The following is a 13,834-nucleotide window of genomic DNA, read 5'->3' on the forward strand; positions in this document are numbered from 1 at the left end:
CGTCTTCCAATCTGCTGATTAGGCGTTGTGATTACTCGAGATATATAATCATGGACAAGTCCGCTGTTTCTATCCTCCGTAGCTACAGCTCCTACTTCCATCCAGCACAGTTAACTAGTACACTCGCCTCTCGCATTACCTAGCAATATGTCTTCGGTAAAGATTCCTCGGCCAGGAGCCTGGCTTCCAAGACACCCAAAGAAAATCTGGCGATGGATCAATGAAAAAGCCCTGTCCCTCGAGATAAAGGACACCCAAAGTCTCTTGCAATCGGTGAGAGACTTCAAGTTACACGTGTTAACCGACCCTACACTCTATATGCTGTTCACGGAAATGCTTACGGAGGTCCCCGAGAAATACAAAACTGATCCCTCGGGGCGGCCGGAGATTCGGGACATCGACACATTATTCACATTCCTGGACTATCTACTACGAAACCCACCATCCTGGGAACCCGATCCAGATCAACCCAGTCAGCCTTCGCCTCAAATTGGGACGCCTATCAACGCGGTTCTTGACTGGCCGATGGGCACCAAAGCCGGATTTGCGGCCTTCGTCCGAAATGATGTGAATGCCCACATCAAGAGAATGCTCCAGTCGTGGGGAGACTTTCTGAGCACGGAGTATTCCCGTTCAACCCTCACGACCGATGATGGGGGCTGGTTCTCCGCTACAGCATTATCAACCCAGCACATGCAAGGCTTTACAGAAACATACGTCTGTGATCCAACTCAGCCGTACTGGGGGTTTACCTCCTGGGACAATTTCTTCACCCGAGATTTCAGGGATATGGACAGGATTCGTCCCGTCGCGGATCCTCACATCACCAGCACCGTTGTGAGTGCGGCGGAGTCAACGCCATTCGCTCAGCAAACCAACGTCAAGGACTACGATACCTTCTGGGCAAAAGGGCAGCCGTATTCTCTGAAACACATGCTTGATCATGATTCCCGTGCAGGTCTCTTCATCGGGGGAACAGTCTACCAAGCATTCTTAAGCGCCGACAGCTATCACCAGTGGCACATGCCAGTGGGAGGAACTGTTCTGGATTATCGCTTGGTTGATGGCGCATACTACTCCGAACCGTTGCTGGAAGGGTTCTCACCTGACACGGGAACTCCGGATCCGGATCCAGGCGCCGACAATGAGTCTCAGGGGTATATTTCGTCAGTCGCGGCCCGCGGTATCGTCTGGGTCCAAGCTGACGACCCTGTTGGTCTGATGGGCCTCGTGTTTATTGGTATGGCAGAAGTTTCTTCTATTGAAGTCACCGCCATGATTGGGGCACGACTTGAAAAGGGAGAAAAGCTGGGTAAATTCCATTTTGGAGGCTCGACATATTGCATGATCTTTCGGCCGGGGTTGGATGTGACATTCCACCTCCCTTCTGATCCGGATGCGCAAGTATTATGTCGGAGCAAGATTGCAACTGTCACACCGAAGGAAGGAAATTGAAGGAAGGTTCTGTTTCTCCCTGGTGCTCAGTGATAGCTATCCTCGTTGCCTTACGTTTTGATTCTCGTGCGCTTGTTTTGACTGGAAATTGTTTTAACAACTGTGCCTAACTGTGGTTTACATGCATGCGTAATATTTATATGTCTCAAAATATCACTTTCAGGCACGCAGGACAGAATGATAAGCTCAGGAAGGGAGCAAAATGCTTCTATTGGCAATGCGTTGGATTGATTGCCCAATACACGAACTCGGAGCCCTATTCATGTCTCTAATATGCAGTTAGGAATGCGGACTTCTTCCTGGCCATTCAATAAAGGAGACTCGAAGCAGTATCCCCCGGATTGCAAAATAGTAAACTTCACCGAAACCCTTATATTGCACCTCCCCCTAGCTGTTTAAGTAGCAAGTAGGCCCAAGTCTTACTCTATAATAATCTCTGCAAAGTAAAATTGTATTATCCCAATGACTCCCATAGGGCAGTGCAGCATCATTACATGTCAAGGGAAGTGGTCAAGGAGGACTGATGGGATGATTGTGGGTGAGGTCCTGAAGACCTCTGGCTCTAGATATTATGGTAGGCAGGCAGGCGCTAGGCCTAAAGAGACAACCAGCAGCCTGAGGCTACGACATTATGCACCTTAGACGAATGTTTTCTCGCCTTCAGCTTCTATATTCTCATAAGAATTTTCTCTTTAATTTCTAGGAAAAAGCTATCCTGACTCTTCTGGAGGCTTCGTCAAGTCTGCCATGTCAGACCATCACGGACTCCACATGGCCCTCGATGCGATGTCCGCGCTAGATGCTTAGACTGTGGAGAGCGGGAAGTGACGCTGAAGAGCCGTCGGGGTGGATATAGTCAGGAGTAAATCCGGGGTGCACATAGTCCAGAATCCTTGGCCTTGTATATCCGGTTGAGACTCCGTATGGGACATGAGATTGTTTTATCGTTCTCCTTCTGTTATCTTCAAGCTCTCCCACACCATCATGGATCCCGCCGACGTTGAGGACCAGGTAAAGGGTGTCTCCTCTCATGAGATTGAGAATGTGAATGGCACCGAGGAAGTCTCGTTCTCCCTCGAGGAGGAAAAGGCGTTGGTAAGGAAAATTGACCTCACGCTCCTGCCCACCATCTGGGTGATGTACCTGCTCTCTTATCTTGACAGAACCAAGTAAGTCCATGTCGAATCTAAAGACTGCATGTCACAGGGCTAAATGGGTGCACAGCATCGGCAATGCAAAGATCTCTGGCATGGAGGTAGATCTCAACTTGACGTCCAACCAATACTCGATTGCCCTGGTGGTCTTCTTTGTCGGATACGTGGTGTTCGAGGTGCCCAGCAAGTATGACAATCCGCCGCCAGTACAGCCCCAGCCTCAATCAGTCACTAACTCCCGTTTCTCAAGCCTTGCCCTGGGCAAATCTCGCCCCTCGATCTTCCTCCCGTCAATCATGATCCTCTGGGGCGTCTTGACGTGCGTGATGGCGGTCATCAACCACTTCACCCACCTGGTCGTTCTTCGAGTTATCCTGGGATGCGTCGAAGCCGGCTTTGCTCCCGGCGTTCTCCTGCTCCTGTCATCATGGTATAAACAAACCGAACAGTCGAAGCGGTTTGGCGTGTTTATCTCGGCGGCCGTGCTGTCAGGGGCCTTTGGCGGCCTGATTGCTGCCGGGATTGTTGATGGCCTAGAGGGCGTCCACGGTATCCGTGGCTGGCGGTGGCTGTTTATTATCGAAGGCGCTGCTACCGTCGGTTTCGCTATCATTGCCCTTTTTGTGCTTCCGGATTTTCCTGCGACGTCGCGACGTCTCTCTGAGCGAGAGAAGCAGATCGCCGTGGCCCGTTTAGCCAGGGAAAATGTTACTGCAGTGACCGAGGACAGCGAGCATCTGAGCAACCTGGGTGCTTGTAAGGTGGCCTGCCGCGAATGGCGCACTTGGGCATTCGTTGTCGGGTATATGGTTCGTCAGTCCGTTTTGACTCGCATCTACAGCCCGACTGATTATGATATTTTCTAGGTCATCGTCGGCTCAAGTACCCTGACGTACTTCTACCCTACCCTGGTAGAAGGACTTTTCGGCAACGCTTCCACCAAGAAGGTCAACTTGTTGACAGTCCCAATCTACGGCGTGGCATTTGTCGCCACCGGTATCACGTCCTACTACGGCGACAAAGTCTCGGCATGGCGTGGCCTGATCATTGCCGGCTGGCTGACTCTTTCCCTTATCTGCTCCATCATCGTCTGTGCTGTGTATAACTTCACTGCTCGATATGCTCTCCTGGTCGTCATGGCGGCCGGCCTTTGGTCCACCAACGGCGGTACCCTGGCCTACGCCTCGTCTGCCTTTGCCGGGATGCATCCGCAAGCTCGCGGTGTTGCGTTGGCTATGGTGAATGCGCTGGGTAATTTGGCACAGATCTACGGGTCGGTACGTATTCCCCAATTTTAGCTGTTTGGCGGCCAGGCTGACCCAGATACAGTACCTGTTTCCGGAAGATGATAGCCCCAAGTATATTATGGGATTTTCGGTTATATCTGCGATGCTCGCAGTGGGCGTGGTTGTCTTTTTGTTGTTGCATGTTTGGTACCGTCGGCGGCTGCGGTCTGGCGTCATCCAGTGAGAAATGAGTTGTTGAACGAGGTATAATCTGTAGTGTTATGTGGTCAAGCAGAAGTGTATACAATGCTACAGATAGCAAGGCGACAAATTTCACAAGACAGCTGAACAGAAACGAAGCCTTTCAAAGGGAAGATGGCGTCGGTCGACTCGGATGCGCCTGGCCGTGCAGCAACGTTACGACCATGCGACACCACGGCATGCGATGGTAGAGTACATGGCGAATAATCAGGAGCTGAGATATAAGAGCGCCGCCCTTTGCACAGGCCGCATCGAAGACGAGCCTGGTCGAGTCAGATATGTATCTCCCGCCGTATCTATGCATGGAACGGCACATATCTTGTCGCACTTGACATGGTGGCGCTTACAGATGAACCTAGTGCAATGTAAGAAGCCCAAAGCGGCCTATACTCCGAGGTAGAGACAAATGCTGACTTACCACCCGGTAGTAGTGCAAAGCCCGCGCGACTTGGGCTTCTGTCCGACTCCGGTCAACCTGACCATGAAGCGCAGACATGGTCGAGGCGAGATGAAAGCGAGTGGTTCGGAGCGCCAGTACTATAGAAGCATAGTTTCACTTTCTTGTTTTGCTGATCCTCCGGCGTCGATCATGCTCATCAATGACCAGCGTGGTCTCGATGCGAGGCCACCTGACAGCGGATCGCTTCAAGGCCCTGGTGCCCTCGACAAGTTGGACATCTCCATTGTCTGAAGCGACTCAAAGCATAGACTTAAAAGGCGCCGAGCCTGAGGGATTGTCTGTAATTCAATCCGCTAACACATCTCAACCATGCCTCCAAGTATGCTCGACTCCACGACAATCCCTGCTGTCAACAGCAACGGCACCACCGCAACACCCCCCTTTCTAAACACCCAGCCAGGCCCAGCCCACGACTGGAGAATCACCCTAAAGGACAAAGTCATCGCTATCACCGGCGCCAACCGAGGCATCGGCCTCGCCCTCGCAGAGGTCTGCCTCGCCAACGAGGCGACGGCCGTCTTCAGCCTCGACGTCTTCTCACCAGGCGAGGAGTTTGCCGCCGTGCAAAAAGCCCACCCGACGCGCCTCTCCTACATCCGCTGCGACGTGACCTCCGAAGAAAGCGTCACCTCAGCCATCGACGCCGTCATCGCCGCGCGCGGCGCCATCCACGGCTTCATCGCCAACGCCGGCATGACCAAGCACCAGCCGGCGCTGGACTTCAGCCGCGCCCAACTGGACCAGCTGTTCAACCTCAACGTGTTTGGCGCGTACTTCTGCGCGACGACAGTGGCCCGCCGCTTCATTGAGCGGGGCATCAGGGGCTCCATCGTCTTTACGGCGTCGATGACTTCCTACAGGCCCAACCGTGCGGCGCCCTCGGCTCCCTACGGCGCGACCAAGGCCGCTGTGCGGAATATGACGCATACGCTGGCGATGGAGTGGGCGAAGCATGGTATCCGTGTTAATTCTGTCTCGCCTGGATTTGTTAAGACGGCCATGACGTACTTTGTGGATCAGGCGCCGGACTGGGAGCTCAAGATGCAATACTATGGGGGCATGCCGAGGCTGGCGGATCCCAAGGAGCTGGGTGGTGCGTATGTGTATCTGCTCTCGGATAGTGCTTCGTACACGACTGGGATTGATATTCCGGTTGCTGGGGTTGTGGGGGCGTGGTAGGGGTGCATGTCGGGGTATTCATTTCATGTACGTGTATATACTTGAGTTTGTTCTTGTGCATGCCGTTAAATGAGCTCATGACATAGCCTCTCATATGGAACTAGCGGATGACTTCGTTGCTTACACTACGGCTCCAACTCCTGCCACACCTTCTTAAGCTCAGCGACAAGCCCTGTAGCCGGGAATCTGCTGATCCGCAGCATCTTCTCCAGGATACGGAGTAACTCGCTGCGCATCTCGGGCGAGCGAACAAACTGGCCAACTGGTCCCGTCAGCCGAGCGTCAGTTTAGACAGCAAGAAGATCCGGACTCACCTCCAAACAACGCCTGTACATTCACAAAAGCCATGGCAGACTCATGCTCCTGACACGCATTCGCAATTCCACAGACCACGCGCACACTCTCACTCAGCAGCCTGTCGCGGAGACAGTAGGCATTCAGACCCCCCATAGTAGGCTGGTTCAGCAGGACCGTCGCCCTCGCGAAATGGTACATCTGCATGGCTCCCGCATGGCTCGGCGGATGAATCCACACCGGCGGAAACACGGCATCATCCCGGAGCCGCCCAGCCACAGCAACAGGCTGATACGACGCAGGGAGCACCCTGTACCACTCATCCAGGGCCTGGAGCAACCTATCCCCGGCCTCGATCCGTGGCCGCGGATCCTGAGCAGGCGACATCTCCGCCGCCGCCGCCGCATACGCAACACACTTCCCGCAGATGTAGACGATGCGAGTAGCGAGCTCGTCCGCGTCGAGCTCCTCAAGGGGCTTTCGCGCACGCCAGAAGGTCAGCGTGGACCGGCGCGCGCGAAACGCCGCCCAGATGTCCTGCCGCAGCCATGCCCACCAGACCGCGCGGCGCAGCCCGTCCGTCGACTCGCCGTCGTTGTCCTGCGAGCGCTGGATCCAGAACGAGCCGCGCAGGTGCTTCTCCCAGTCGCCGCTGGTGGTGCAGGCGCTGGCGGCGTCGAACATCTCGTACGTGCTGATCATGGTGGCGGTTGCGAGGATCTCGCGCGAGTCGGCGTACGAGGGGTAGAGGAGGGTCTGCGAGAGGTATTGTAGCGTTTCGTAGTAGTACTGGGTTGCCATGTGACTTGGTGCGGTGGTCGGGTCTGGTTCGGGCGGCAGGGCAGGGCCGCCTGGGAGCTCTTCTGGCGCGTGCAGGAGGCCGAGAGACATGTGCTTTGCGCCGGCTGCGAGGATCGCCTTCAAAAGGCCTGTGTTTCGGAGGGCTAGATGGGGGACGACGTTGCTGAAGTGCCGCGCGGGATCGAACAGGTCGAGGATGGGCCCGACGACCTCGATGTAGTATTGAAAGAAGGGGAGGTCGGTTTCTGATAGTTCGATTCTACTTGTTGTGTTCCATGGCTCGTGGAGCTGGTGGTAATCTGATAGAGGGGGCTCGGTCCCGGTGTCTTGTTCCAAAGCGTGCTGCTGCTGCTGCTCGACAGGAGCCTCGGGACATTCTGGCGCTGGTGACTGTCTACGAGAGAGAGCAATCTCGGGATGTTTCCAGCGTGGGTCGCCGGTTGACTCGTTTAGCCGTTGGATGTTGCTGATGGCATCCCGGGCCAGCAGATCGTACCACTCTAGGGGGGAGATGTTGAGCAGGGAGATCTGGCTCAGTGACAGTGGAGAAGTCGCGAAGGCCTGATCATTGGCTTGGTTGAGATGGTCATTCTGGGCCTGGAAGTACGGCGCCGTGGCAACCTGCTGCTGCTGCTGCTGCTCCTGGGGACTCTGCAGTGTCACGGCCCTGTTCACCGTCAAATCCGCTGGCGCCGTTCCAGCTCCGGTGGCAGGGTGCTGGTCAGCACCCTGGGCATACCGACAGACGCGATCAGCCTTGGAGCACCGCAGACATGTAGGCTTCCCGTCGTCGCATTTCACGCGTCTCTCCCTGCAGGTAAGGCTATCGTGCATGTAAGCGAGGTTGTTCGCTTAGGGGCGAACTGGAATGCACTCACCATCCTGTCCGAGTTCTCAACCCGCGGGCCCGAGATGGTCTGATGCGGCGGCGTTTGGGCCCCGTGGCGACGGCCTCGGTGGTTGTTCTTCTGCTGTCCATTGAGGGTCCCATTGGGGGTTCGTCTCGAGGGCGCCAGAAGCTGTTAAATATGTACGATGCTCGGCATTGATTACCCCGCTGTGGCGTTGCGATCTGCGGAATGTTAGATTAGGGCTTGACGATTCCCTAGGAACTAACGTGGGTTTCATGTCATACTAGATGGAATTTTGGCTGTCTACACTTGGACGCATCGTGTTGGCCACGGCTGGGTGTTAGAAATGTCACCATCAAGAATATCCCCTCTATTGCAAGAATGGCCGACCTGTGGTGAGGACAGGAAGGTCGCCGGTGGTGCTCGAAGCGAGCCCGCTGGCCCCGAAGCGAGGGGCCCCAACAAGTATGTCCAGTCCATGCTACGAGAACAGCAGTTTCGCAATCTCGCCTCTACAGATGGATTTCTCCCAATGACTTGATTCATTCATGGCTTCGTCTCGATCTGTTGGCGCAATGCGTTGATTCTCGCGCCACATGGACATGAATGGAATGATGTCGTGAATATAAGAATTGGCAGCACGCTCGCCTTCTCGAGCAATCACAATTACCTACTTTCATACAGCATGGCACCCTCACTGGAACCGTTGGAACTCCTCGAGAAACCCGCCGCAACCCTGCCGGTCAAGGCAATCGGCAACGGGGCTTCGCTCAAATACGAAAGCCCAGAGAAGCATCAGCGAGTGATGAACGTCTTTCGAGCCTTTATCGCTGATCTCGCACAGCAATATGGCGAAGGCCATGCTGGGTAAACTCCTCACTCTTAGCTATTGCCTACTCCCAGCGTATCGCTGACTAGACTCAGATCTCCCATGGGTATGGCTGCCATCGGCATTGCCCTGTACAAGTATGTCATGAAATACTCTCCTACAAACTGCAACTACTTCAACCGGGACCGCTTCGTTCTCTCGAATGGTACGTCTCTGTATCCCGAGTGATCCGACTGTCGCTTAGCTGGAATCGTCAGGCCACGCCTGCTTGTGGCAGTACCTCTTCATGCACCTTGTCGGCGTCAAAAGCATGACTCTCGACCAGCTCAAGTCCTACCACTCATCGAGGCTCGACTCCGTTTGCCCGGGGCACCCCGAAATTGAACACGAAGGCGTGGAGGTCACCACTGGTCCCCTCGGCCAGGGCCTCGCCAATGCGGTTGGTCTTGCCGTGGCCACGAAAAACCTAGCCGCAACATACAACAAGCCCGGCCATGAGGTGGTGAACAACATGACATGGTGCATGGTCGGCGATGCATGCCTTCAGGAGGGAGTCGGGCTTGAGGCGCTCTCCCTCGCCGGCCACTGGAAGCTCAACAATCTCTGCGTTATCTTCGACAACAACTGCGTTACGTGTGACGGCACTGCAGACGTTGCCAACACCGAGGATATCAACACCAAGATGCGGGCTACCGGGTTCAACGTGGTAGACGTGCACAACGGAGACTCGGACGTTGCCGGTAGGTCAAGCCTCTAGCTGTTCACGACACCTGCTAACGCACCGCAGCCATCGCCAACGCCCTTATCGCCGCTCGATCGAGCGACAAGCCCACCTTCCTCAACATCCGCACCACGATTGGCTTTGGAGCTGCAAAGGCCGGCACCGCCGACGTGCACGGCGCTGCTCTTGGAGTCGACGAAGTGGCCAGGATCAAGCGGTCGTACGGTCTCAACCCAGACGAGCACTTTCACATCCCCCAGGACGTCTACGACTTTTTCCATGACATTCCCAGCCGGGGTGAGGCCCTCGAGGTGGGCTGGCAAGCGGCCCTGGTAAAGTATCACGAGGAATACCCCGACCTGGCGGCTGAATTCGCCCTCCGCGTCGCGGGCAAGATGACTTCAGACTGGACGAAATGCATTCCTCGCAAGGAAGAGCAGCCGACTGCGTCGACGGCGACGCGCAAGTCCGCCGGCGTCATCACCAACGCCCTTGGCGAGCGCATCAACTCATTCCTCGTCGGCACTGCAGACCTCACACCCTCGTGCAACATCGCCTACAAGAACAAGGTCGACTTCCAATCCGTGAGTGCACATCCAAACTCCCATACCCCAACCCAAGCCCCTAACACCAACCAGCCCTCCCTCCAAACCGCCTGCGGCCTCAACGGCACCTACAGCGGCCGCTACATCCACTACGGCATCCGCGAGCACGCCATGTGCGCCATCTCCAACGGGCTCGCCGCCTTCAACAAAGGCACCTTCATCCCGCTGACAAGCACCTACTTCGTCTTCCACCTGTACGCCGCGGCCGCGGTGCGCATGGCCGCGCTGCAGGGCCTACAGCAGATCCACATCGCCACGCACGACAGCATCGGCGTCGGCGAGAACGGCCCCACGCACCAGCCCGTCGCCGTCGCCGCGCTCTACCGCGCCATGCCCAACCTCCTCTACATCCGCCCCTGCGACGCCGAAGAAGTCGCCGCCGCCTACACCGCCGCCCTGCGCGCCTCGCACACGCCCACGGTCATCTCGCTCTCGCGCCAGAGCCTGCCGCAGTACCCGCAGCACTCGTCGCGCGAGGGCGCACTGAAAGGCGCGTACGTCTTTGCGGAGGCTGAGGGTGGCGAGTTTGACGTGACCCTGATCGGGGTGGGGTCGGAGATGGTCTTTGCGATGCAGACGCGCGAGTTGCTATGGGCGGAGTATGGGATTCGAGCGCGCGTGGTTTCGTTCCCGTGCACGAGGCTCTTTGAGCTGCAGTCGCGCGAGTATAAGCTGTCGGTGCTGAGGCCCGGGGATGGAAAGCCCACCGTTGTGATTGAGGCGTACCCGGCTAACGGGTGGGAGCGCTATGCTGATGCGTCGGTGTCGATGAATAGCTTTGGAAAGAGTCTGCCCTCCAAGGAGGTGTATGAGCACTTTGGCTTTGCGCCGGAGAGCATCGCGCCGAAGGTTAAGGATTTGGTGGAGGAGGTCAGGCGCGATGGGATTGGGGTCTTGAGGGGGGATTTTAGGGATTTCAATGGTGGTCTGCGGATTGGAGTTGAGCATTAGGAATATACGAATGATGTGCGTATGATGAATGTATACAATGACTCCTAGGCGGGTAGCAATAAGTCTACCAACTCTGATGCCTCCTAGCAGTATGCAAAGCCAAATCAAGTTTGTCTTGAGAGTAGTCTATGCAAGGAGCAATTTGCAGTCTTCCATACGTGACTCCAAGCAACTGCCACATATCAAGGGCAGTTGAGAAAGTTGTTCCCTGTGCCATGCCGCACGATACCGCAAAACCACACCTCAAGCGTCTTCTTGCTTTCCTTATACTCGTAGATAACCCGGTCAGGCACAGCATCAACCTTTCCTCCGCTGTACGTCTTTCCGTCTATCTGGATTGGGAACTCTGACTTCGTCCTTGTATTCCCACAGGCACCGAGCGCTAGCCTGTCTCCATTGCGAAAGTTATGCGGGTAATGATCTGGGAAGGGGATCAGCAGTTAAACTGCTATTCCAGGACCAGGTCACTCACTATCTCCTGTCTGTTTGCCTTTGCTTTGGAGATTGATACCGGCTCGGAAAGCCGCCTGGATCTGGTTCACCGTATACTTGTGTGCTGCGTATTGGCGGTTCCGGCCGTTGTCCGTCTTCGGGCAGGTCAGTTCTTTGGTCGGGTTCTGTTTCACTTTAACCTCCAGGCTTTTGGCGTGTATGTCTAGGACATTCCAGGATGGCGGGTCCTGGGGCTCCAGGTCGGAAGGGACGGGGGCAGTGATGTTGATGTCTTCGGCATTAACGTCGTCGGCTTGTGCGAAGGCGAAAAGATGGCATGCTGGTCCTGCTAGGAAGACGGCAAGCGTCAGGACGAGACAGCGCAGCGAGTGCATAATTCAGTGGGCAAGGTAAGGTAGCAGAGATATGTTTTATTCTTTGATTGTTGGCTTAGGTTGGTTGAGTACATTATTTTGGAGGATTTAGACTGTGCTTTATAGGTCTGACCTACATCCACCGTCGAGGATTGCGTCGTACTCGGCTGACCATGATAATGAAACTAGGCTTATTCGCAATTTGTGCAACGGCGGAATTCCTCATATGTTCTACTGACATGGATGTTGGCTGCAGCCAGCGCTGAAATGATTGTGGTGGCGGGACTCTGAATGGAAGAACTACTAGACCAGTGCTGTGCTACTTGCCAGTACGTAGTCTTTAGCATGAAAGAGTGATGGCCATCTTCACCTATAGTAGTGAATGGGTATGTCCTGTCTACTACCTGGTCGAGGTATACGCTGATAGCCGTAACCATGCGATACGCCGAGCACAATAAACATCGGAAGTCATCAAGTACTACGTCTAGGTAGTAGAAATGCCTTGCAAACTGGATATTACATGAGACCAGGATGACACCATGCGAACATATTTTCTTTCCTTTGTCTTCATACGCACGTACCCTTCTGACCCTTGTCTGCAGGCCCAGATAACAAAGAACCTCCTATTTTGATACGGGCCGGATAGCCTTCCTTACCCATTCACTCTCTGTCTGTCTGAGCTCTCTCTGTCCAAGATAAAGCTCCCATGCCAGAGCCAGCATGATACCACTGCAGATAACCGAACAGGTCAATATGATTTACCACAGTGCTTCCGACTCCTGCTCCTCAATTTGTGCAGACAGCACGAGAGACCCCTCCGCCCCGAACCTGGAGCGCTATGAAGCCTTCCTCGCTTCCCTGGCGCAAAGAGAGTATCCCCCCGAACCAGACGTGATCCTCGCCTTCCGCAAGCTGCTCACAGAGCCGTCCGTGTCACTCGTCGAAGCGGCCCGACTCGCCGTGGCATCTAGCATCCCAGACTCTCCCGACCTTCCCGTTTCCAACATGACCCTCTGGATCCCCTTTGGCGAGGCGATCGAGCAGTTCCCCGAGATGAATGATCGTCTAGTCGACTTTCTCGTGGCGCTCCAACAGCTCCCGGATGGGAACGGGGCGATGCACGAGCTTCCCTATTTCAGAGAATACTGCAACGAGTTCTGGCTGTTCTGTAAGTCCCTCCTCCTATTCTATTCTGTCCTGTGGCCTCCGCTCACACCGCTAGACCAGGATCCTCCCCGCAGCGAACCCGACCTGGCCAAAAAGCGCCAGGCCTGGTTCAACATGAACACGTTCATGGCCAAGCTCGCCGCAAGGGGCGTGCGGACGGAGAGTCTCCTCCAGCACGCTGGCCGCTTGCTCCAGAACGCGCTGGAGACGGCGCCGTGGGAGGAATATCACTTTCCGGAGATCGAGGAGGCAGAGGAAGACATGGGCGATGAATATGAGGAGTACCGCGATAGGGAGTTGGAGAGGCTCTGCGATATTCGCCACTTGAATGGGACTATTCCGGCCGTGGCGCAGTGGATCAAGATCCAGGGTCGCGCGTTGTACGAAATGGCTGGTCCTATGGATTTGGAGCGGGAGGAGTTGTGGGATGGACCGCCAGGTTGGTCGAAAGAGCGCTGGGAGTTCTGGAGGCAGAGATTCGAGTGGGTGGCGTCTGTCACGGCGTTGGACAGGAGGACCAAGAATATCGCAAGGGAGGCTGCCGAGGAGATGGCGAGGATTTCTGGGGATGCTTAGAATGGGCAATTGTATGAAGCGTTAAGTGTCCATCGTAGAGCCCGTAGGAACTATTCGTCAATCCGCATGCTTTGTATGGACAAGCCTGGACAGATCAGGGATATGGTATCATCATCTTCCTCTATACTATCATCCTCCCCATAGAACCGGACTTAAGGATGTGTGGCGTATACAACCAACTCAGTCAACGAAATCTCTTGTCTAGAATATGATGAATTACAATGAGACCCAGATGGCACAAGCCCACGACAACAAGACGACAGACGAGTTGGGCAGCCGCATCTACAAGACCAGGCCCCCGACAGGCAAAGAAATGACCAGGAGAAATGATCGGAAACATGAAGATCACGCCGGCAGCTCAATCCTGCATATTCCTCCCACACACCCAAAGAAGTTGCAAAGATAAGAACACAAAAGTTGAAAGGCTCCCCAACATCCGATTCATTCCGTGCGAGGGTACAGCAGGATTAAAGAATAGGCTTGCTGTATGGTTGAAGA

The 13,834-nt window shown here is 55.1% G+C and overlaps 6 protein-coding genes across 6 annotated transcripts; 4 read left to right on the top strand and 2 right to left on the bottom strand.

Moving 5' to 3' along the window:
* Positions 1-147: 147 nt before the first annotated feature.
* Positions 148-1,455, top strand: ATEG_08853 (phosphatidylserine decarboxylase family protein; the record flags this gene model as incomplete). The annotated part of the gene is made up of 1 exon (XM_001217438.1): positions 148-1,455. One exon carries the CDS (start codon positions 148-150, stop codon positions 1,453-1,455), a length of 1,308 nt encoding a protein of 435 aa, XP_001217439.1.
* Positions 1,456-2,439: 984 nt separating this feature from the next.
* On the top strand, positions 2,440-4,079 carry ATEG_08854 (uncharacterized protein; the record flags this gene model as incomplete). Its single annotated transcript, XM_001217439.1, has 4 exons — positions 2,440-2,624; positions 2,662-3,418; positions 3,476-3,886; positions 3,939-4,079. The coding sequence occupies 4 exons, from the start codon at positions 2,440-2,442 to the stop codon at positions 4,077-4,079; spliced, it is 1,494 nt and encodes a 497-aa protein (XP_001217440.1).
* Positions 4,080-5,860: 1,781 nt separating this feature from the next.
* ATEG_08855 (Zn(II)2Cys6 transcription factor) lies at positions 5,861-7,809 on the bottom strand (the record flags this gene model as incomplete). Its single annotated transcript, XM_001217440.1, has 3 exons — positions 5,861-5,997; positions 6,050-7,653; positions 7,709-7,809. The coding sequence occupies 3 exons, from the start codon at positions 7,807-7,809 to the stop codon at positions 5,861-5,863; spliced, it is 1,842 nt and encodes a 613-aa protein (XP_001217441.1).
* Positions 7,810-8,366: 557 nt separating this feature from the next.
* On the top strand, positions 8,367-10,787 carry ATEG_08856 (dihydroxyacetone synthase; the record flags this gene model as incomplete). Its single annotated transcript, XM_001217441.1, has 4 exons — positions 8,367-8,548; positions 8,606-8,715; positions 8,768-9,250; positions 9,298-10,787. The coding sequence occupies 4 exons, from the start codon at positions 8,367-8,369 to the stop codon at positions 10,785-10,787; spliced, it is 2,265 nt and encodes a 754-aa protein (XP_001217442.1).
* A 182-nt stretch (positions 10,788-10,969) lies between these two features.
* Positions 10,970-11,614, bottom strand: ATEG_08857 (uncharacterized protein; the record flags this gene model as incomplete). The annotated part of the gene is made up of 2 exons (XM_001217442.1): positions 10,970-11,208; positions 11,260-11,614. The coding sequence occupies 2 exons, from the start codon at positions 11,612-11,614 to the stop codon at positions 10,970-10,972; spliced, it is 594 nt and encodes a 197-aa protein (XP_001217443.1).
* A 732-nt stretch (positions 11,615-12,346) lies between these two features.
* ATEG_08858 (DUF3632 domain-containing protein) lies at positions 12,347-13,336 on the top strand (the record flags this gene model as incomplete). The annotated part of the gene is made up of 2 exons (XM_001217443.1): positions 12,347-12,761; positions 12,816-13,336. The coding sequence occupies 2 exons, from the start codon at positions 12,347-12,349 to the stop codon at positions 13,334-13,336; spliced, it is 936 nt and encodes a 311-aa protein (XP_001217444.1).
* Between the last annotated feature and the right edge of the window lie 498 nt (positions 13,337-13,834).

The sequence above is a fragment of the Aspergillus terreus genome, genomic scaffold, assembly GCF_000149615.1.
Source record: "Aspergillus terreus NIH2624 scaffold_13 genomic scaffold, whole genome shotgun sequence".
In the NCBI taxonomy this organism is placed as follows: domain Eukaryota; kingdom Fungi; phylum Ascomycota; class Eurotiomycetes; order Eurotiales; family Aspergillaceae; genus Aspergillus; species Aspergillus terreus.